The 23,821-nt window shown below is 38.5% G+C and overlaps 2 protein-coding genes across 2 annotated transcripts; both read right to left on the bottom strand.

Annotated features, from left to right (window-relative positions):
• Positions 1 to 444: 444 nt before the first annotated feature.
• e2f2 (E2F transcription factor 2) lies at positions 445 to 18,788 on the bottom strand. Its single transcript, XM_057344089.1, has 7 exons — positions 18,120 to 18,788; positions 7,603 to 7,705; positions 7,190 to 7,409; positions 6,698 to 6,859; positions 6,195 to 6,309; positions 2,787 to 2,967; positions 445 to 2,706 (listed from the first exon to the last, which is right to left on the bottom strand). The coding sequence occupies exons 1-7, from the start codon at positions 18,384 to 18,386 to the stop codon at positions 2,435 to 2,437; spliced, it is 1,320 nt and encodes a 439-aa protein (XP_057200072.1). The 5' UTR covers positions 18,387 to 18,788; the 3' UTR covers positions 445 to 2,434.
• A 2,971-nt stretch (positions 18,789 to 21,759) lies between these two features.
• id3 (inhibitor of DNA binding 3) lies at positions 21,760 to 23,496 on the bottom strand. Its single transcript, XM_057344093.1, has 3 exons — positions 23,058 to 23,496; positions 22,869 to 22,947; positions 21,760 to 22,425 (listed from the first exon to the last, which is right to left on the bottom strand). Exons 1-2 carry the CDS (start codon positions 23,346 to 23,348, stop codon positions 22,894 to 22,896), a joined length of 345 nt encoding a protein of 114 aa, XP_057200076.1. The 5' UTR covers positions 23,349 to 23,496; the 3' UTR covers positions 21,760 to 22,425; positions 22,869 to 22,893.
• Positions 23,497 to 23,821: the final 325 nt, after the last annotated feature.

Here is a 23,821-nt window from a genome sequence, read left to right as displayed (position 1 = left end):
CAGTGACAACGTTTGATTTTAAACATGTATTAGTAAATGCTGAAATTAACATGAATTAATATTAATAAATGCTGTATTAGTATTGTTCAATGTTAGTTCCTTTTAGCTAATGCATTAACTAATTGTTAATAAATAGCACCTTATTGTAAAGTGTTACCTTTAAAGGGACAAATCGACATCTATGTACCAGAACCAACCAGTGACTTGTTGTTTATTAGTCTGACTTAACTTTTGTGTCAATATTTATTTATGTATCTCTCACTTTTTCTTAGGGATCTGCTGGGAATGTACTTATTTGACAGGTAAACACTACAGCTTACTGGCTTCTGCTAAAATGTTACTGTACATCACTGTAGTAGAGCTTGTTTTCACATAATAAAAAACATAAACATTTAGCAAAACATGTTTAGAGCACAGAAAAGACTTTCAGCTTAACACCACGGCTTTATTTATTGAAACACCACAATATCAAATGTTAAGTGCTGCCTGTTAAACAGACGGTCTTTGAAAAATGATACATCCTGAGACAATTACCAAATTCCTTCAATTACAAAACCTATAAATACAAAACCATTCTGTACAATTTTAATAACATAATGCTTATTTAGAAATTGAAACAATCCCAGACAATCACTAAACACTACAATCAAATTCACAAAACTGTTAACTCTAAACATGCCTCAGCACACTCATGCATATACTGTACATACACACATTTTTCAAGTTTGTTAGGACAGGACATATGTCCGCATATGGGACAGTTGCATGAAATTAATCCCAGATGAGTTTTGTACACACCTCAGAAGGCATCTACAAGTGAACGAGACAAATATCAAATCTGATTTTGATATTTGATCAGATGAACTGTATGTAATAGGCAACCTTAAACAAATGCTGAATCCATGTTACCACAACTCCAGGGAACAGAAGAAACAGTAGGTTTAACTAGATGTTAGAAAGTCTTCAGATCAAAGTTCAAGAATGCTGGTATACTGTATATTATACAGGTATACATGTATACATGTTTTGTCGTTCGAGAACACACACACTACAGCTGGATGTGGGAGTGTAGTTTTAAACATCAACTTAGTTCAAGCCACACTCCCTACTAAACTGCATAAAAGATGGGTGTTTTCAAAGTCTGTAGTTTATAACTACATTTTTACGCACACCAGATGTAAACAGTTAAATTCTGCTTTGTCTAGGCCGCCATAAAACCTACCATACAAGTGGGGCAAGAATCCCAACTCCAATAGAAAACACTAGAAACAAAGTTCACGTTGTATACCCAGCAGTTCAGTGTTCAAACAGTATTAAAGGTTTCTGTCAGATCCCATTAAACATCCCAAAACTGCTCCAAGAGGTGAAGCAGTGAACCCTGAGCTACCATTACTATTTCACAAGAAAAACTTAAGACCTCAGAAAACATGATTCCATCAGTTTGACTAATGCATATGGAAATGTTAAATTTAGCTGCCAGATCTGAACATTCCCTGAGGCTGCTGGTGAACAGACAATGTCAATGATGAAAAGCTAGCTTTTCCCAGCTTTTTATGGCACTACATAATCATTGTTTAGTGCCACAGGAAAGATCACTACCTCACTGGTTTAAACCAAAAGATGGAGGTAGAACGAACAAAGTAGCACCATTTCTTAAAATCTGAACGTTGATTTTATCCAGAACAGACTAATTCTGAATGACTGCTTTTTAGAAGTGTAGTTCTGAATTTGTTATGGTTATGAAGCAAAGGTATAAATTATTACTTTATGTACATGTTATAGATGTTTCATGTCTCAACTGCACATTTCTTTAAAAGCACCTTTGTGCAACTTCAAATGGTCACACAGCCATCTACTGGCAATGTTTGACAGTAACACAATTATGAAAGCTCTACAAAAAGCTTCACAAATTACCTGAGTTTCATCTCATTCAATAATTACTAAAAATAAGATACAACTGTATGTTCTAGCTCATACCTAGATACAAGGCAGTTACTAATGTCTGACATTTTGGTCATTAATTGAAGTTATAAAGACCAACAATATTGCCCATAGGCAAACACTTGACAAAAATTACATGACAAATACGTTTTATGTTGTCAAAAATATCTATAGCTAAACTATGCAATCAAAAATACCTTGTAATTTTATGGCTGATGGAATAAAGAAATGGCTTCATAGTGTAAATAAACCCAATCACCTCTAGGGGGCGGTGATAAGCTATATATAAAAAAAAAATTTGAGGCCCATTTTATCATCCAGAACAGAACCAGTTAAGCCAATTTGGAAGTGCACTTTATCCTTAAGCCTTCAATCTGTGTCATAATGTGTTGCAAAAGGAATCTGTGTCCACATAAAACCAATTACAATTGATTTTTTCATCCTATTAGTTAATGTTTAGTAAAACAGGACCAGGACTTCAAGCATTGATGATTTATGTTTTGAGCAGATCTCCGAGATCGTATGTGTCAAAGAAGTCAGATACACCTTCTCCATCCTCCAGACCCCAGAGGTAGTCCTCATGAGTGAGCTGAGGGGAAAAACTAACAAAAGGGCCAGAGGGGTCGGATGTGAAGGCCGTACAAGGCAGCTGGTCTTCTGTGATCTGCAGAAGGCTTGGAGGCAGATCCAGAATCCCTTCCACATCGAGAAGGGACGCGTTACCACTGGTGTTTGTCAATGAGGGCTGAGTTTTTGACACCAAACCTGTGAAAGAAAATGAAAGTCATTAGTTGGATTTGTTTGCTTATGTGCTTTAAAGAAAAATATTTTAAGTGATATCTCACCCTCTACTGGATGGGGTTTAACAGGTGGTAGGAGAGAGGGTGTGGTGGTGCTGGAGGGTTGTGGGTAATCTTTTCTGGGTGTGGCATTTTTGATGGGACTACTGTCCTCTAAACATTCCTCCGGACACAGGTACACCTCGATCGGGCCATTTTTGCTCTTCAAGTAGATCTGCAGCGAACCCTAATGATTAAAAGTGAAATGTAAGACAAGACAGACTTTCTTGCAGGCAGAAATATTCATGTTCAAAACATTTACTAAAGTAGACAAATGAAAAACAAATATAGATTTTTAACAACGCATGAGAACCAAACTGTGTGTTCGTTTCGCTTTAACTTTGTGTCTTGAGCAACAAGATTTATTTGGCAGAACAACTTTCTCCACATTGCCTGTGAATATTTGGCACGAATGTTCATCGCGATAACGCGCTAGAACAAAAACACTAGATTCCTATGAAGCCCTTCACATAGAACGAAAAAATACAAAGTAGTTTACATTTCCTTTAGTTAAAAACATTAAACTCAGCACCAGGGGTGGACCGGCCATCTGGAGTATCGGAAATTTTCCCGGTGGGCCGCAAATGTATGGGGCCGGAATGGAAGCTTGGGCCAGACAGACGGACGTTATTAACGCGAATGCAAGCAACGCGATGGCATTAGCGAGACGGACACATATACATGTAACGCAATGACACGTTACATACAACAAAGTTTTATACATTATACAAAGTTTTACATCAGTCTCTATACCTCTTGTTGAGTCTTTAGCGGCGTCAAAGGGTATAGATACAAAGAGGCGAAACTCTGGTGCTTTTTGGGAAACAGCCACTAGGTGGCGTTTCGGTAGCGCAGCCGCTATTTTGGGGTGAAAATGCCAGCTGGACAATTGCAGACGTGCAGAATAGTGCAATAAAAAAAATTACATTTTATGACACTAACAGTAAATGTTGTATTGTCTTATATATGTTGTATGTTATCAGTTATGGAATCCAACCATTTAGACTACTTTATTGAGTATTTACATTTTATGCAACTTTACACATTTACTATTACTATTATTTGTTACTATTTCTCCACTAGGTCTGAAATATGTATTGTACGTTTTAATCCCCCGGAACACACTACAAACATGATGATTTTATAGAACCATGATGGAAAAACAATAACAATTTAACGGATTTAATGGTAATAATGGTAAATCATATTGGAATAATACCAAAAACGGTTGTAATGGTTTTAATGGAAAAAGCTAAAGGTTCATAATGGACCATTAGAATTTCTGTGAAGGTTTCTATTGTTTTTTTTTTTTTAGAAAGGATGCATATTGCAAAAAAAACAATAGAAACCCAATTCTAATGGTTTCCATTAAATAGGCCTACCATTATGGACCATTAGCCTTTTCCATTAAAATTTGGGTATTTGACAGATAAAAGGCTGAGTAGGCAATCCTGTCCAGAAACGTTTTTTTTTGTCATGCTGGTTGGAAGTCTCTTAACATCCTGATAGCAATCAATAAGTAAAGTACAATTATAACCGGTGTTGCTTTTCCACGCTGGGAGCAACTACGGGAGTCAAGAGTTTCAAAGATGATGCCATGGTAACTTCTGGACAGGTAGGTACATGTTATGATTCGATTTAGATGGGTTTTGATTATGTTGCTATATGTAGTTTGTGGACCTTTATGTATTACATTGTTACCCAGCGTCTAACGGGAACTATGCTGCATCTAATCCTGTTTTAAAGCTGTTGTTTACGTTAGCGGTTTTCGCTATTGTAGTAACGCTATTTACTTTGTACTGTAACTGGTGTCACTGGTGAATGAGACATGATTTAATAGGAATTGATCCCAGAGCTTCTGGTTTGTGCACGTTCATGTGTTTTGGAGGAGGCGTGGCTTTGGACGGCGATTCGAATGGCGGGTGGGATCATGATTTCAGTGCTAGCAGGCTAAAATTTGCATCTTACCAAATCATATATTCTGCCTTTAATATGCAAATTTGTCCAATGGTGTGGCGACAAAAATGTAGGGAAAAAACAATGAAGAAAAATCTCTTTTACTATACTCTTTAATACTGTTTTATGTTATAAACATAAATATTAATAATATAAAATAATGTAATATTATCAATTTGTTATCTAAATTTTGCTATGTCACACAATTTATTCGTCAACTACCCATTTATTGTTCGCTGCACATCGTCACATCTTTAGATCATATTCAAACATGCATAAATATGAAAATTAAGCATTATATTATTGTAAATGTAGACCTATTTCAGAATGTATAGTTAATATTCATATAGTGACTTTATTAATATAGTTAATATTTATGTATAACATATATTTGACCTACGTTATATACATTTCTGACCACTTTTAAGCATGTTTTTAACTTAATTTATTGTAGTTGGGATTATGACATCTGCCTAAAGTATTTATTTAACTTTATTTTTATATTTTCAATGTGCAATGTGTACAGTCATCATTAACTGACAGCGCTTTGAAATGATGCTAAAGAGACAGAGGATATGCCATTTCACTTGTTTTAATTCCTCTGTCCTTTCTTCTTTTCCTTGCTCTCTTCCCTCGCATCATCAAATAAAAATTGAGAAGCACACTTTAGCTGCGTCTGAATTCGCCCCCTATCTCCTATATAGTGCACTATATCGTGTGTCCGCCATTTTGTAGTGTTGTCTGAATTCTGAGGGAACAACTCATTCCCTACATTTGTTCACTACTTTTTACCCACAATGCATTCTGATTTTGAGTGTACGTCCGATGTACACTCACTCATATTTCCCATGATACAATGCGAATCAACCGTCTGATTAGAATCAGCTGGAGGAGAGTGACCGTTAATGCCATGAATGTACGTTTATGCACTTGTGTTTGTTCTTGTTGACAGTTATTGTTTACTTTTTGAGAATAAACAGATTAAATGAATGTTATATATGGCAGTGTTTTATTTTAAATATATTAAATAATTTTATTAAACGTAATAAATTTAATAGTAAATAAACGTTTTGTTCTCTTTATTAAAAAACGAATACAACAAAGGTGACAAATAATGTAAAAAAGCTACACAGGTGTAATATAAATGTAATGACGAATGTCTGCGACAGTACTGTCAGACGCAGGATATATTACGCCAGTGTCCGAAATTGTTCACTCATTTTCATTCACTTCTTCCCCATATAGGGGACTATTTAGAGTGAACAAGTGAGCGAATTTCCCAGTAAGGCATCAGCATCTTCTTCAACTGAAACAACAGCGACCGCATAGTCCAACAGCGCCACCTGGCTTACCGGAGTGAAATAGCTGCGCCACCTGGTTTACCGGAGTGAAATAGCAGCGAATGACGCATTTATCGCATCACCTGCAATGTGGAACGGCCTTAAGACTAATACTGACCTCAGATGCTTCCGGCACTTCCAGTTTGGTCTCAGATGGTGCTTTCACAGCGATCACGGTTTGCTCTTTCAAGCTGGCTATAGTACGAATGTCCTGGTAGGTCACATATCCTAATGTGAGCTTGAGTTAAGGACACAACACTTAAATTTTTAAAATGACTTTTCTATGCACTGAAAAAATATTTTCATTGCAAAAACAAACTGACTAGTAGATGTGGGTAGATGACAAAATATACCGTATGTGTGTCCTATTGTGTAAAAATGTAGAAAAATAATGACTGCAAATCTCTCTTTAGCTATTTTATATTATAAATAGGAATAATATACAATATATTAACAGTTTGTTTTCTAAAGTTTTGCTATGTCACACCATAGCACACATGTACGGTGTATTTGTCAACTATCCATATGTCTACACCATGTGAATGTTTGAACATGTCTGTGCAATGCATTGTCTATATGAACATACGGAGCACAGAGATTAAACACAGACTGAAAGGATATCTTTGGTTGTCTTTGTTCTCTGTCAGTTCTCGTAGCTGTGCCGAGCTGGACTGAACGAGGTCTTCCAGAAGTTTCTCCTGCCTGTCTAGTTCATACAGCTCTTTCCTGAGAGCGCTGGTCTTCTCTGAATTGCTGGTTGAGCCTTCGAACACACCACTGACCCTAAAACCCACACGGATCACAAGACTGAATGTTCGAAATGAGACAAACGCACACAATGCTAAAATATGAGAATGTACAAATTAAAGACCGAATAAAATTGCTTATGGAGGGGACATATTGAAGGATTCCTTGCTTTTCCCGCTAAAGAAAGAGGCTCAGTCCAGAGACCATTTCATTGGACAAAAATCTGAGCAGTCCAAGAGGAGTCATGAAAATTTGTTTGTCCATTGACCTAGAAGGTTATTAAAACACCATCTTCGAGTTCATCATCCAAATCTCATAACTAAGCATTAAGTCAAGAACAAACTTCGGTTTCTTAAACACACTTACAGCCACTGGATGTTGTTTTTGGATTTCTTGCGAATGAGCTGCACCCCCTCCAGAACGTTTGTAATATCGTAGATGCGTCTCTTCTGAACCTCCAGAACCTCTGTGGCCCAGTTCAAATCCAGAACCCCGTCTGCCGCTTCACTCAATAATCCCACAAACTTCTTAGTAAGCAGCCCGAGCGACGTGTCGTAACGAGTGCGCTCGCCTGGAGACTTGGGGGCTATAAAGAGATGCAAAAGGCTGTTTCTTTGATCACAGTTTGAGTATTAACACCTGCACCTCTAATCCGAGGAGTAAGAAATGCTTGGACAGGTGTTTGTAACAGGTGTGTTTGCTTTCAACCCATTAAAGGGTGGTTACACTAGATTTTTGCATCCAAAAATATTAAGAGTGGGCTTTGTTGTTTTACTCACTTTTGGGGCTCTGTACTCTCGCAGATGCCGAGTGTCCTTTCCCTTTTGGTGTACGGAATTCTGGGAGATAAAGCGGCTCTTCCAGATCTAGTCTCCGTTTGGCCTGAGGAAAACAAGACAGCAAGGCAATGGTCAGGTAGATGTATATGTACCAGTAGCGCAACTTCTTTTAAATGCTTAATACAAACTTTAAAAAAATGTTATTGTGATTTGGTATAAGAAATGTTTGCCTTAAACTGCCTGTGAATGAAACAAAGCAGTTTTTTAACAAACCATTTCATGTTCATCCCCTCTTCTCAGTTATTAACATTCTTTGCTTCCCCAAGTACGCAAAATACCTCATGCCTACTCTATACAAAACAGGAAAACAGAAAGTTCCCTTTTTTCAAGCAGAGTGAGACGTTCATAGCCTTTCTTCAAAGGTCACCTCACCAATTCCTAATCCTATTCATACAATAATACAGAGTAACAAATGCATGCACACATTTAGTTTGAACATTTGAAATAAGATATGCTTTTTCAAAAAGTACGACAGAGCAAACACATGAAACTTGCTCTATAAGACCAATACTTTTTTCTTTAAATTTGTAAAATGGCATGATCTAAACGTTTACACATTTCTCAAATTTTTTGCATTCCACAGTGGCCAGAAAACTGGTTTAGTTGGCCAACTGACATGGAAAGTTCATGTTCTATGGAAGCCTGTCTGATCTCAATTGTATGTACAGTGGCTTGCAAAAGTATTCATCCCCCTTCATTTTATTCACATTTTGTTATGCTGCTGCCTTATCTTAAACTACTTTAAATGATTATTTTTTTACATTAATCTACACTCCATGCACAATAATGACAAAACAAAAAACTGATTTTTGACAGCTTTGCAAATTTATTAAAAATTAAAAACATAAATATGTACATTGCATTAGTATTCATATCCTCAACTCAGAAAATGGTTATAGTTCTTTTACAGACTCAAATCTTTTTGGGTATGATGTGAAAAGCTTTACACATCTGCATTTGGCAATTTTCTGCCATTCTTCTCCTCAGATCCTCTCAAACTCTGTCAGGTTGGATGGAGATCATCAGTAGACAAACATGTTCAGGTTTCTACAGAGATGTTCAGTTGGGTTCAAGCACTAGCTGGGCCACTCAAGGACATAGACAGAGTTGTCCATAAGCCACTCTTGCATTGTTTTAGTTGTGTGCTTAGGATCATTGTCATGTTGGAGAATGAACCTTCTGCCCTGTCCGAGGTTCTGAATGTTCTGGGCTAGGTTTTCATGATCATTATCTCCGTATTTTGTGTACAGTCCCTGAAGCTGAAAAACACCCCCACATCATGATGCTGTTTCCACTACACTTTACTGTTAAGACGGTATTGTACAGGTGTTGAGCAGTGCTTGGTTTTCTCCAGACATGATGCATGAATCTGAGATTCATCAGACCAGAATATCTTGTTTCTGACAGTTTGAAAGATTCGTTGAAGTATGTTTTTGCATATTTCAAGTTTCCATGTGTCTTCACTGAGCAAAGGCTTGAGTCTGGCCACTAAGCCATAAAGCCCAGATTGGTGGAGTGTTGCAGTGATGTTTGTCCTTCTGTAAGTTTCTCCCATCTCCATATATGATCATGGAGCTCAACCAGAGTAATCATCAGCTTCTTGGTCACCGCTCTAACCAAGACCCTTCTCCATCGATGGCTCAGTTTGGACAGGAGGTCAGCTCAAGTAAGAGATCTGGTGGTTCCAAACCTCTTTCATTGAGGATAAATGGAGGCTACATGCTTCTGTGAACCTTCAATACAGCAGATTTTTTTCAGAAGTCTTCCCCAGATCTGTGCCTTGATACAATCCTGTCTCAAAGCTCTACTGGCAGTTCTTTTGACCTCATGTCTTGGTTTTTACTTTGATATGCATTTTCAGCTGTTGCACCCTTTATAGAGAGGCATGTGCCGCTCCAAGTCATACTTATTCAATTGAATTTGGCACAGGTTAACTCCACTCGAAGTGTATAATCATCAACAAGCAAAACTAATGCTTCTGAGCTAAATTTCAAGTGTCCCAGAAAAGGGTATGAATACTTATGGAATGTACTTATTTTTAATAAATTTGCAAAGCTGTCAAAAATCAGTTTTTTGTTTTGTCATTATTGTGCATGGAGTGTAGATTAATGTAAAAAAATTATCATTTAAAGTAGTTTAAGATAAGGCAGCAGAGCATAACAAAATGTGAATAAAATCAAGGGGGATGAATACTTTTGCAAGCCACTGTAGTTGGCATCCATTAAGTTTATGTCAGACTAGCATTTTCTGAACTGTAAAAAAATGCCTTCTAAATGGAGTCCATTTTTAGAACATGATGCAGGTAAACTATAGAGGTATAAAAAACAGTTTTAAATCTAAGAGCAGTTTAAATCTATTTAAATCTTTATAAAACTGTGCGTAGGATACTTACTAAAAGTGTACATGCGCCCGAAAGCCAAAAATCCGAGAGTTTTCTTGCCTCCTCATAGACATCATGGTAATAGTTGTTGTCAAGGTCCAGAAAAGTACTAAAGACATCGATAAATTGGTCTATTCGCTCATAGTGGTTTAATTGATTTTTTTTTTAATCGACGATAATACTTTATATGCGAAAAACAAACCAAAATAAGGACTTTAATCAATATATTCTTCTCTGTCTTGTCAGTCTATGGTGCACGCGCGTTCACGAGAGCACTTCGATGCATGCGCATTCGGTGGGGGCAGACGCCGGCGTTCTGACTGACAACCCGGAAGCGCTATTCTGTGTTTACAAGCAGACACATGCTGTAACAATGTCTTTAGTACTTTTCTGGACCTTGACAACAACTATAACCATGTCTATGAGGAGGCCTGGAAATCTCTCGAATGTCACCTAAAATTTTTATATTGTTAGATTAATTCCCATTGCAGAGGACTGCATGCAGTTACAAGCATGACTCTGTAAAGTCACTTGACATTTAAGATTTATTTTTACATAATTTTTATATAATATTTACATATTTTAACCAAACCATTAAGTTTTTTTTATAAATATTTTTGGGCTTTTTATTTATTTATACTGTATATAGGACAGTGGAGACAGATAGGAGCATGAGGGTAAGAGACAGGGTGAGGGATTGAGACATGACCCTGGTCGGACTCAAACCCAGGTCTTCATGAGCCAACAGCTTGTACATGTGTCTGGAGCTCTGACCATTGAGCCACAGCTCCGACTTCATACCATTACGTTGATATAACTGCCACAGATTTGATGTTTTTTTTTTCATTTCAAATAAATACAATACAATTATCACAAACTTTTTATAAGTGACATGATAGATGGCCTCTGTAACAAATACTGAGCTGGAGCTAACATCGTCCTGCCCGTGTGTGTCTGTAAAATGCTTGCATTGTCCTGACCTGAGCGACATCTACACCTGTCACTGACATCTGGAACTGCTGAGCAGTTGGTTGGGGGAGAGTGCAGCAGCATTTTCCCGTACTTTGGGGGAGAGTGCACAATGTTTCAGCTTTCTTACTTGTTTTGTGCATATATAAAACATGCACATGCTGTATTTGCATAAAACTATACTTCACTGCTCGAATAATAGGGATTTCTTCAGTTAATCGTGTGATGAACACACACCCATCTGGGTGTGGGAGGGCTTTGTGTGGTTCGGTTTCTCAGAATAACACCTCACGTGTGTAAAAGCTTGTGGTTGGTTCTGCCTGTTTCCTGTATCAATGGGAAATAAGAAGTCAGAAATGCTGGCTCAGGGCACATGGAGTTAAAGCTGAATCATTCACTTGCAAAGCACTGAACTGCAGCTTTACCTAAATAAACCTAAACTAAGAACACTACTACCAGGTTGCTTCCTGATCTATATGAACTGGTATCATATAGCAGAATTATATAAACTAGTGACTAGGGTGTTTCTTAAATATATGCAAATAAAATTAGCATAATGCACAGCAGTGGTTCCACAGTGTGTGGGGGTCTTAGGTGGTGTTTACATTACCCCGTTATCATACGAAAACTGCGTTTTAAAATGAAAACGATCTTCGTTTATACTACACTACCGAAAAGGCATGTCACATGACCACACTGACACGCTGGGCATGCGCACACAAATATTTGTATTGGCATATATAAGTTGGTTGTTGATGACAGTTGGTCACTAGTCAGTACAAAATGAACATGATGGCGAGGAAAAGCAAGGACATCTTTGTGTGGAAAGATGAGGTAATCCATGTTATTAGGTTTGTTTGATTTCATCCGGCACCACGCAGAACGATCGACGGATGACATCGCAGTACTGAGAGCACGATTTAAAAGCATATGGCTCTCGATTCTCTCTCGCATTGCTGTAATGTCACCGTGTTGATCCGTGTACGCAGAGCAGTCAAACAAGCCTGTTGTTTACACAGTCGTTGTGAGGCTGGTCATTGTCGCCTTCAGGTAGCATAATGGCTCATATGACCAGGGTCCCGTTTCAATAAGGAGGTTCAACCTACACAGAGTTAAAACCCAGAGTTTCCCTCATTTCAGGGTTAATTATACTCAGAGTTTTTACTAAACCTCCTTTCTGAAATTGGCCCCAGGGCTTAACGAATCAGGGAAGCAAACGCAATGATCTCTCATATTTATCTATTGAAGAAAATCTATTAAAGGAATATCTGTGCACCACACCCAATACTGCTAAATAATAGTCCAAAGGACCCGTGATGCAATATTTAAGTGAAAATAAGAAGACACAGTTAAAATTCAGAGGAACCTCAAGGATAGTGAGATTGCATTAATGATCATGATGAAACCATTTGAAATATTGCAATGTTTCATATAAATATTGCATTGCAAGCAATGCACCGAGAAGGCAGCGCAGCAGGCAGAAAGTTTAACTATCAGTTATTTCAACAGGATTTACACACAACGTGATAAAGCCCTTAATTCCCCCCAGGTCATTGCATTTAATAAAAGAGGCTGTGAGGAACACATTTAAAGGTGCAGTTTGTAAAAATCACTGCTAGAGGGCGCACAATCAAAACAACAATGCCGTAGCTTGATGACACTGTGAAGGAGCGTGGAATGATGGGTAAGATTAAAGATGACGTAAAGTTTTATAATTGTTGCGAATAATTGTGGTCCATAAATAAGTGACTGCTCGAAACAAGTTAGTGGCTTGCTAGACGCTACTTCCGCATTTGTCCACGACAGTGTTGTCATGCGGTTTCTACGTCAGTAAAGGAGGTAACAAAGGGGAACGCGGATATGACGCCATTGACAGGCGACTGCACAGCCCCGTGTCACTGTTTAGAATGGCGATTTTCTCACGAATTACAAGTAGTAGGAAACATTTGCGATATTGTAAATATAAAATATATAACACTAGCTTAGTGGTTTTTGGATATTTTACTGCAAAATTGTTACAAACTGTACCTTTAAGTGGTTGTACCATTGTGTGCATCACATTTTAACTCACATTAAATACCAAATCAACCCTAACTACGAATAATATAATTATATAACTTAAACTATTCAGCTGTGTTTAAATTTTAATATGGCGTCCGAGCCATGAGACATTTCTGGCAGACTCTTGAAAGAATGTGAGACTTTGTGAGCCAAATGAACGTAATAGTAGAGACATGATCTATAAAACCTTAACATGTTTAACTCCATTGTGTAGATCTTGAGATATTCATGCGTTACCAGCTAACCAGGATGAGAATGACTTTACTCTGTAGGTTTGATCTTTAAAGTGTACTCCATGTGAAACCCCCCTCCCCCCTTCTGTCAAACTTTGTAGCTAATCTTTTACTCATGCAACCTTCAGATAGACCATCACGCAAGAACAGGTTCCTTAACGCCTACAGAGGCTCATGTGAGAAGAATGACCTCCAAACTCCACACCTGTGACACTCCCAAATGTAAAAAACACACACTAGCTCCTCACACAGTGAGAAAGGTCATTCTGCTTGTATGATGACATAGTCCGAGGTGTCAAAGTGAAAGAAAGACACAGGTGAAGGAGATGAAGGGGGAAGTCCGGGTGACAAGAGGAAACATTGAAATGCAAAACTTGGTCAGGCAGAGCGGCCTAGCAGAGTTATTCGAATAACACAGAGTTAAACAGCTTGAGGCATTTTAACGCTGAGACCCATCACCCACCTTGCTGATGCGGCACCTGGTTACTGGAGGTCCCAGAGGGTGAGGCAGGTCAATTAGGAGAATGAAATGAGGTAAACTGACCTGATGAATATTGGGGGTGGTGTGGGGGATGGGTGGGATTCAACAGGGTCTTGGGGAAAGACAGCTGTTCACGCGTTCTTCAACAGACCAGTGACTGATCACTTGATCTTAGGCCTGTAAGGTAAGAGTGAACCAGGGAACCTGTTTTCTATATGAGCTTTACATTTCTTATAGCATAGCTCTATAGTATGTACCAGGGGCTTTCAAACTTTTCATGTCAAGGATCCAACGTGACCTAATGGTTAGAGAGTCGGACTTGTGACCAGAAGGTTGCCGGTTCGATTCCCAGGGCCGGCGGGTAACGACTGAGGTGCCCTTGAGCAAGGCACCTTACCCATACTTGCTCCCCGGGCGCTGCAGTGATAGCTGCCCACTGCTCCGGGTGTACGTGTGTTCACTACTCTCTGGATGACTTAAATGCAGAGGTCACATTTCGGGTATGGGTCACCATATCTGACAAATAGGTCACTTCACTTCAATATCCTCACGCAATTGGCATGATGGAGTGCTGGGCTCAAAATGGCGACCATTTTAGTCGCTTATGCTCCCTAAATTTAACCTGTGCGACCTCAAAATATATTTGGGAGTGCACATTTTGTTGTGGTGCGCCCTTGCTTTCAATACTGTACAAAACACGCTAATAACTGCACAAAGTGCAGTGAGCTACAGTGACCGGCCGAACCATTCATAGACAACGTGATTTTCCATCCCGCGGTGCTACTTTCCAACCGTTTTTCTATGTAAACCCGCTAGACGGATGGGTTTTAACGTTCTTGTGCATCTCTCGTGCATGCAGCGCCTTGCGCATAAAAGCACTAGTGTTTGCGGCGGTTCGCATTCCCAAAAGCACTTTTGGAGCACGCGGCTGAGCAGCAGCTGACTGTACCACAAGTACAGTATAGCAATTGCAAGTTCACATTAAGTTATTTTAAATACATTCACAGGCAAACCTCTTCAAAAATCATCTGTCTCTTACATATGTGCATGTAAACATTAAACATGATGTGTTTATGTAGTTTTAACTAGGGCTGCTTGATTATGACAAAAATCATAATCACAATTAGGCCAATATTGAGATCCCGATTATTTAACACGATTACTCCTTAACGTTTGAAACAACAGAACAATTTAAAAGCTTGGCTTTTAATATATGAATTCGACTGAAAAATAAATGTAAAGAAAATAGCACAGTAACAACGAAAACTGTGCGCTGTGGTTTTATACCACAGGAAAAGAGAGGATCCTTGCAAAATGGAATGTGGCACAATAATCGTTTTACCTCGATTATTTTGTTTTTGTAATTGTTGAAGTCCAAAATTGCCGATTACGATTAATTTTCGATTAATTGCACAGCCCTAGTTTTAACTGTTTCTCTGTTTCTCTAATGGCTCTGAGGGTTCAGTCAGTGGAGGAAGGAGGATTGACAGTGTGATATGATTGACGCGCGAGCACTAAAGCCTATAGAGAAAACATCCACAGCTCTTTACTAAAAGCTACACTTGTTAAGAAAACAAAGCATACTTTTTGTGCAATTACTCCCTGTCAGTTGAGTTTGTGACAAAACATTTTGCAGCGTTTACATATTGTTTAGTACTGCATAATATAATTCATTAAAATAGAAGTTTGTTTCATTAAGTTGATTTTATAATGGCTACATTTTTGTGTTTTTAAGGTGAAAAAAAGACAACTTTCCCTATATATATTTCATCATTGAGGATTTCTTTTAAAAAAGTTTAAAAATCTTGTCTCGTTCTCATGAACCTAGTCTCGTGTCTCGTCTCGTCTCGTGGGATAAGTGTCTCGTCACACCCCTACCTTTTACGAAAGACACCCTTTCTAAAATACATATCCATTTTCTGTATAAAGAAGCATTTAAACAGTTATACAAATAGTAAGTGTAATATTAGACAATATATTGTTTGTAGAAATTAAACCGTAATAATCTTTTGCTGTCTTTAACAACTTTTGCTGTCTCAAACATTTGTGGGGACCCCTTAGAACAGGGGTCTCCAACCCTGCTCCTGGTGAGCTACTGTCCTGAAGATTTCAGCTCCAACCCCAATCAAACACACCTGGACCATCTCATCAAGATGTTCAGGGTTGCTTGATAATTACAGACAGGTGTGCTGAAGCAGGGTTGGAGCTGCAGTTTGCAGGACGGTAGCTCACCAGGAACAGGGTTGGCGATCCCTGCCTTAGAACATTCTGGAGGCTTCCTGGGGTCCATGGGCATCGTTTGAAAACCTCTGGCACTGATTGGCTACTATTACCGCTACATGATAAATTAAGGCTGACTTTAAAAGATGTTAGCAGCTGAGATTTCTGGGGTAGTCAAAAAAATAGTACAAAGAAAAATTCAACATTTTTTTCTACTATGTTAGTTTAATAGTGCCCCAGAATTGACAGTTGTTAACATTCTTCCAAATATCTATTTGTGTTCAATCAAACAAAGGAATCTATAGAGGTTTGGAAGTGGAACAACTTGACCGTGAATAAATCATGACAGAATTTTCATTTTTGGGTGGGCTATCCCTTTAATGGTCTCAGTGTTTACTGATCATGGATATTAGACCCAAATATTTTTACTAAAGCTCAAGATTGATGCATGAACATAACTACATGATTTTAACAGACAGATATTTACTTTTACATTTAGCAGACGCTTTTATCCAAAGAGACGTACAAAGTAGGGGGAAAACAGTAGAAAATATGAAATGACAGGTCATTATGTAATAATAAATATACAAATTTGGGCTTTCATTCATAAATTTCATTTATGGTAAAGTGTATCTTCTTTAACTTCTTGTTAATATACTTTCTCCTATCAAAACTTTATTCACAAGCAATGCTTTCAGCATTCTGACCAGCCCAACACAGCAACACAGGTTTACCCAACGGCATCCATTTTGGGCAGGCCTATCTGTTTGGCTGACCAAGGGAAGACAGGGTTTGTCAGGAAAACCGGTTTGAAGTCATTGTTTTGTGTGTTGATATGAGCAGTAAGGGGATGTTTCTTCACCTTGACAAAGTCCATGTGAAAAAACTCAGGCCAGAGCCTCAGTCCAACTATGGGTTTTCTTTCGGTTCATAACGGTCAGATGAGCGAAACGTCATCTTCAGGTGTGTTTGTCCTGTCAAACTGAAAGTGTCATTCAGGGAAGGGAGATAGATTCATCTCACAGCAGGAGATATGACTCTAGCATGCTGGTGTGAACAATTGAAAAGGGGGAAACGCGGGCTATTCATGTGTCATTTCTTTGGGGGCTTTCAGAAAGTCAAAGGTACAGTCGTTCATTTTAACACTACAGTATGAACAGTGGAAAACCACGCCAAAACCTGCATGTGTGTCCTAATATGATCTGTAAGACATATGGCTTAGAAACCATTTTGTGATCAGCCATACCCAACCCAAAGAGACCTCTGTTGTAAACTTTATGAGGCACGTGCATCAAATCGTCCATCGGTCTGTTATCAGCCATAACCCATATACTGCAACATGAGCCTGTGATCATTCATTGCGTTTATCAGCTGGAAGCAGTGAGAGGAGTTCATTTAAATGATCACATGGACATGGTTCAGGAGTGGATATGGTGGAACCTTCTTGACCAACTGGTTGAGCTAGTACGGGGGTTCAATGGAATAGCAGGTGTACAACGGCACAGGAATAGAAAGGAGTGATTTCAACTTCAGGATCAACATCTAAAGTTGAACTTCATTCAGTCATTTAAATAAACAAATATTGGAACAACCGTTTGAGGATGTGTTTAATAGGGGTCGTGTGGATGTGCTTTTTAAGGAAAGAAAACATTGTTTAATAAAATGCATGACAACATGGAATGTGAATTAGTATGTTGTATATAATTACGTGTGAGATGTTTCGCGTATAGGGTCGAATTGTATAATACGACCGGGTCAGAAGCTGTAAAGGACCCTTCCCCCATCAGCTTCACATCCCCCTTCCTTAAAGATCCTGCATGTCCTAATGCCTTCTTGAAATTTACATAGTCTACAAATCCTGAAATGTTTAATAATTACTTCATGAAAAACACCTGATACACTAGAGTTATACCAGAGATGACCCATATAATGACGTCTTATATGAGCACAAACGGGAAGCATTCATGTTCATAGATTTACATTGTGACCGTAACTGTGCGTTAGTAAATTGCATGTTATTATATTGCTAAACATGTTACAACAAGTATACAGCTTTATAGCTTACTAATAATAAGGTTGAATCGTGTATGAGTGGCGGTCGAAAGAAGCTTACCGGTAGCCGACCAGAGGATGTCCGCACCGGCTTAGGTTCAGGCCCGTGGGGGGTCGCATACAGGCAGTTGGGTCTCTGCTCCGCAGCTGTCGTGTTCCCGATTTGAGTGAAGTATCCAGTCGGTACCGAATTCATCGGTGGGCTTGCGAGTCCCGTGTTGAAGAAATCCGTCCTCATTGCGGGCAGCGTTTTCTTCTGTGAACCTGAGAGTCCTGAGACTGCGCCTCTTCCAGAAGCAGGAGAAATCCCTCTTGGTATCCGGATCATTTTTCACGCAAAATGAACGAAACCACGCAAAACTGGAGCTTAAGAAACACTTTTAATACGCGAAGCCGCCTGTGGTTGACTGCGGAACGAATCTACTGTCAAAATGTGTTATATAGTATAATAAATACTATGATAAATTATGCGTTTAAAATCACAAAAATTAAAACATTCCGAAATACACAAAAGACGTTTAGCTTTGGGATGAATGATCTCTCCGAGTACTCTTTGTTGAAGAGGCACGAAAGAAGCAATTTTGGCTTAATAAACAGAAAATAACTTGTATATATAAATATCCAACGTCTTTAAACTTTATAAAACTACCTCTTTCAAAGAGAAAAGAAAAGCTTGAAAACAGTCTTATTGTTGTTCCTGCGCAAAGCCGGTGATGGTGAGAAATGTTCCTGTCTGTCTATACTACCTCTCCTTAAGAATAGCTCGCTTTGACAACAGCTCAACAGAGAGGTGCTATTTTAGCGCCAAATTACGTCCCGCGAAATTTGGATCTCCCGCGGCTCAAGTCGCTCTATGATTGGCTGCTGGCACGCCTGACTTGTTCGATTCTGAATATTTACATGTAACAGTTGATGCCTAGCGGTCTTCCTCTTAAAGATACAGCGCACTTTTCTTTTATCTCTTTTGTGAACAAGGGCGATATTTTTCCAGGATTACAATATTAGCTTGCTCCTAATGTTTATATGAAGCCAACACATATCCCATGGATCTTTTACAAATAAACGAACTCATGTTAATATCTTAAAATACACATTGTTCAATCAATAGATAGAAAACAACAGACATTAAATTCTTCACATCAAAGCATTTAACGTTACACATATAAAACACACAGAATCGCAGGACATATTAAGAGCTTGGTCATTATGTGTTTACATGGTTTCCAAATTTGTCATTGTCACGTATCTATTCATCTTTAATGTCTGTTTTGTTTCCAACGGTAACTTATAACAATAACTATAAAGAAACAAAAAAGAAGCCTTACTTGAAAGGGATCTCATAATATGGTACAAAAGAGTGACCCCCACCACCATGTTTCTGACGATGGTTGTGTCTGCCACCTTACCATTTGGCCAGTGATTCACTAATGGCTATAGTGTTCTTTAAAGGGACAGTCCATCTTTACAAATGAACTAGCAGCTTTCTTTAAAAAAAATACAAGCATATCTAAACTGTGTTTAATATAACACACACACTGAGTTATTTTTCCACACAAAATATAATGACACTTTTAATCAGAAAGGAAACTTTTTTGTCGAATCACAACTTTGCGGGTGTTTGTTTGATAACATTCGAAGTCTGATCTCTATTATACAGATCGTGGAGAGCACAGCAGCTTTAAGTTCTTTTGAGGTGAAGTTCAGCTGGGGTGCTCTAGTGTGCCATCTCCTGGAGAAATATCGTACGTAGAAAAAAAAACTATGCGAAACGTTAAAGGGAGTTCACCCAAAAATGAAAATTCTGTCATCATTTACTCGCCCTCAGGTTGTTCCACACCTGTAAACATTTATTTGTTCTGGCGAACACAGAGAAATATATTTGGAAGAATGCTTGCAACCAAACAGATATCATCCCCCATTTACTGCCATAGTATAGGGGAAATAAATACTATGGGAGTCAATGGGGGATGAGATCTGTTTGGTTACTGACATTTTTCCAAATATCTTCCTTTGTGTTTAGCAGAAGAAATAAATGTATACAGGTTTGGAACAAGCTAAGGGTGAGTAAATGTATTCACAATATACACAGAAGGCCAAATATCTGTATTTTAGGTTATATTTAAACGTTTCCTAAATATCAGAAACAATGTTCTTGCGGGTTAAAGACAGTCCCACCTTACAAATGAAGTAGCATTTTAACTACAAGCAGATCTATTATACTGTTACTATACATGCAAATGTGTAAAATATAACAACACATAATACACTGATACACAGTTACTTTTGCACTGACAAATATGTCAGTATGTTCTCTTATGATTAGTGCAATATTAAGAGGGATCCACGTTCTTTAATGGGAGAAAATGATATTTACTCTAAGTCAGAAAGGAAACATTTTTGTCAAATTATTATTTTTTCTTATAATATCTGATACAGTAGCTACCATAACTTTCATCTACAGCATGTGGAGTGCACAGCAGTTTCAGATAACCTGCAAATGAGATTCAAGTGGGGTCCTCTAGTGTGCCATCTCCTGGAGAGATACAGGGATTGGACAAAATAACATGAACAAACATTGTTATAATTGTGATAATATTGTGTAGGCTAATATAAAAACAAACATTGCAGTTATCGTTTGTTTATTTATATTATTTACATTACATATGTTACATGCAAAAACAATGTTTTGGACCAGCTAGAATAAGTTTTGTTCAGCTGTGCTTAGTAAAAGAGATAAAAGGTGTGACTTGTCAGATTTTCAAAAGGGACACATTTTCAAAATCATTTGGAAGGACCTTACCAGCTTACTGAGAAGCAGACACAGAGTGAAATTTATTTTTGAAGGTTTTTCAAATAACTGCAACCATAAATGAGAGTAACAGTCGTTACAATTGGCTTTATGAGTATTAGAGAGGCATACATGAACTCGATAAAATGGAAAATCTTACTGAATATTTGGACAAAACTTGTATACGCGATTAAACCATATACGATCCACACGGTGGCGCCAATATATTGTGTTTTTGCCAAACAGAAAAGTTTTACAATACGACTACAAAACACGTTACATGAACCTATTCATATTCAAATTTGTTCTTAATAGGCAAAGACGGACCGCTTTATAAGACGATAAGAATCCTAGAGATAGAGAGAGATTCTGGTTCGTATTCGTTTGGCACTTTTAATCTGAACTCAAATCTTTTTGAAAGAAAAAGTGAGAAATCACCGACATTCAGAGGACATCGGTACTATTTTGGTACAATACAAGTGACTCACGTGTACACATTGTTGCGTAGGGCAGTTACAGATCATATGCCAAACACCAAAAAAAGTCCGTGATGACTATCTGGGGAAAAATCTTGGTAGATAAGATTATTTTTCTTTTTTTTTATCACACTACTAGTAGGCGATGTCTCATACTTCAGTCTTTCCAAACACCCTCTCATGTTTAGTTTATTCATTGTATGTTTTGAAAGTAAAATTACGTGCCACAACAATTACTTATTTTTGTTTCCTATCAATGTACAAAAGTGTGTGGAGGGAATCACTTTTTATTTTATGCTATACAGTATATTTAATCAGTTTATATTCAAAATATTCAAAATAGCCTACCAAAAGCTATAAAGACAGCTAACAGCATGCATTGGGTTATTTAAACAATATTGATAAATAATACAAGTAAATAAGTAATGAACCACTTGTCATTTTCATGAATTATTTATTTTCTTGTGTAAAAAGTGTGAGTGTACAAAGCAAAAACTCTTAAAGGAGTTTATGAAACTCGTTGATCTGACAGTCTGTAGAAATAGACAATCCCCACAAACATATACAATCCACTCTATATTATAGAGTTCAAATTCTAATCCACGTCTGCATTCCCGCTGCCCAAGGCCCAGCCCACCCCATAAAACACACACCCCCAAGCACAATATGTAGCCTACACACCATCCCGATGATAAACAAAATCACTGAGAAAACTGCAGCCATGCTGAAATTTGGAAATGTTTTAAAAGGGGGGAAAAGGAGGGGAAGGGTATTCTCCAAGAACGGCTGGGAAGGAAGGGTGTGTGAAGAGATATTAGTTAGTCCAAATAGTCAGGAATGTAGCCAGTACAAAATACACAATGCTTGATTGTTGCCACAAAAATAGGAATGATTACGACAAAAATCTGAAGGCTTTTCTTTTTGTGATCTTCAAAACTCATTGGCTTTGGTTTGCTCAAGTGTCCAGTGACCAAAGAATAGACCGCTCGAGAGGGGCGCAGATTGCTTTCCCACACTCTGAATAGAGCCTCACTCCTTCACCCGGCTCACCCCTTCACTCTCTTTTCTTCCATAAGTAGAGGAGAAAAGTTTCTATCCAGCACCTGCAGCATAGATGAGAGGGAGAAAAGTTAACTCAGCGTTCAATCACGCGCGCGCACACGCACGCACACACACGCACGCACGCACGCACGCACGCACGCACACACACACACATTGTGGATTCAGGCTGTCTGTAGACAGTCTGGCGCCAACTAGAAAACTTTCATTTGCTGGAACTGATAGGGGAATCCGAGCTTGTTTGCTTATTGGCACAAAGGCCAAAAGACAAGACGACGCTGAACAGACTTTGTGATAACACGTCCCCTTGACCTTCATAACTTTTAGCGAAAACAAGACTCTAACGATATGGACATTAATTAATAACTGGCTACAATAATTTACACTGTATAAACCAAATACATTCTTACTAGTCTACAATGCATCAAGATAAAACAGTAAAACGGTTTCCCCCTAGAACTAAAATATGTGAGAAAAAGAAGTGTACCGTTGAACGCTGCCATTCATCGATCCTAATGGCACATAGCTCCATCTTCTTTGGAGAAATTACGGGTCATCTCTGAGTTCTACAGAACGAAAAGAAATGCAACGTTAATGTTACTCTAAATATTAATAAGTATTGAAAAAAAATGTTATAAGCACAACACAACTTATAAACCTGTGGCGATTTCCTCACCTTCATTGACATAAACACGTCGGGCGTGTTTTTTGCGTCCGTCTCGTTTTCCAGCGCTATCTGTAAGTCGAAGATGTAATCTATAACATGTTGAAGAATCTCCATTTGGCTCACTGACTTGTTTTGCGGGATGCTGGGTACCAGCTCTTTGAGTTTAGAGTAGCAGTCATTCATGTCGGACAGCTCCTCGGTGGGGCTCTTGCAACGGGTGATGGAGAGGCTCTGCTCGGAGATACAGCAGACTGCTTCATAACAGTTTCTGACAGACCGAACGGGACTGATTGCCTTCATTCTGGAAATGTGCTCTGACTTGCTAGTAGAATCCGCTGTAAGAAATTGCCTAAGAACTCCTTAGAATGGTTCCTTGATCTCCAGTTTGGTTGATATCCAACGCTTAACTCCTTTCGCTTACGTTGCTCATTGAATGATGGCAGGACAGGCAGGCACGCAATTCCTTTTCAAGCGCTGCTCCGCGTAGCTCCGCCCCCTTCGGAACAAAACAAACCCTCATGTGCCACTGAACCAATCGTTGGTGGGCTGTGAGACAATAAACCACGCCTTCTGCAAGTTGCGAACTCATCATTGGAAAAGTTGGCATGTCACTCAAACAGACATTGGCGGAATGAGGAAGCGCTGTCAGATTGAGACATATGCTTTTTTTTTCAAATTTGAGAGAACATTTGGGGTCAGTGTACCTATCGTAGCTGGACCTGTGCATTATAATAAATATAAACTTTACTTTAAAAGCTTAACATGATTATACT

The sequence above is a fragment of the Triplophysa rosa genome, linkage group LG10 (assembly GCF_024868665.1).
Source record: "Triplophysa rosa linkage group LG10, Trosa_1v2, whole genome shotgun sequence".
Classification (NCBI taxonomy): Eukaryota; Metazoa; Chordata; class Actinopteri; order Cypriniformes; family Nemacheilidae; genus Triplophysa; species Triplophysa rosa.
This window is presented reverse-complemented; position numbering and strand designations above follow the sequence as displayed.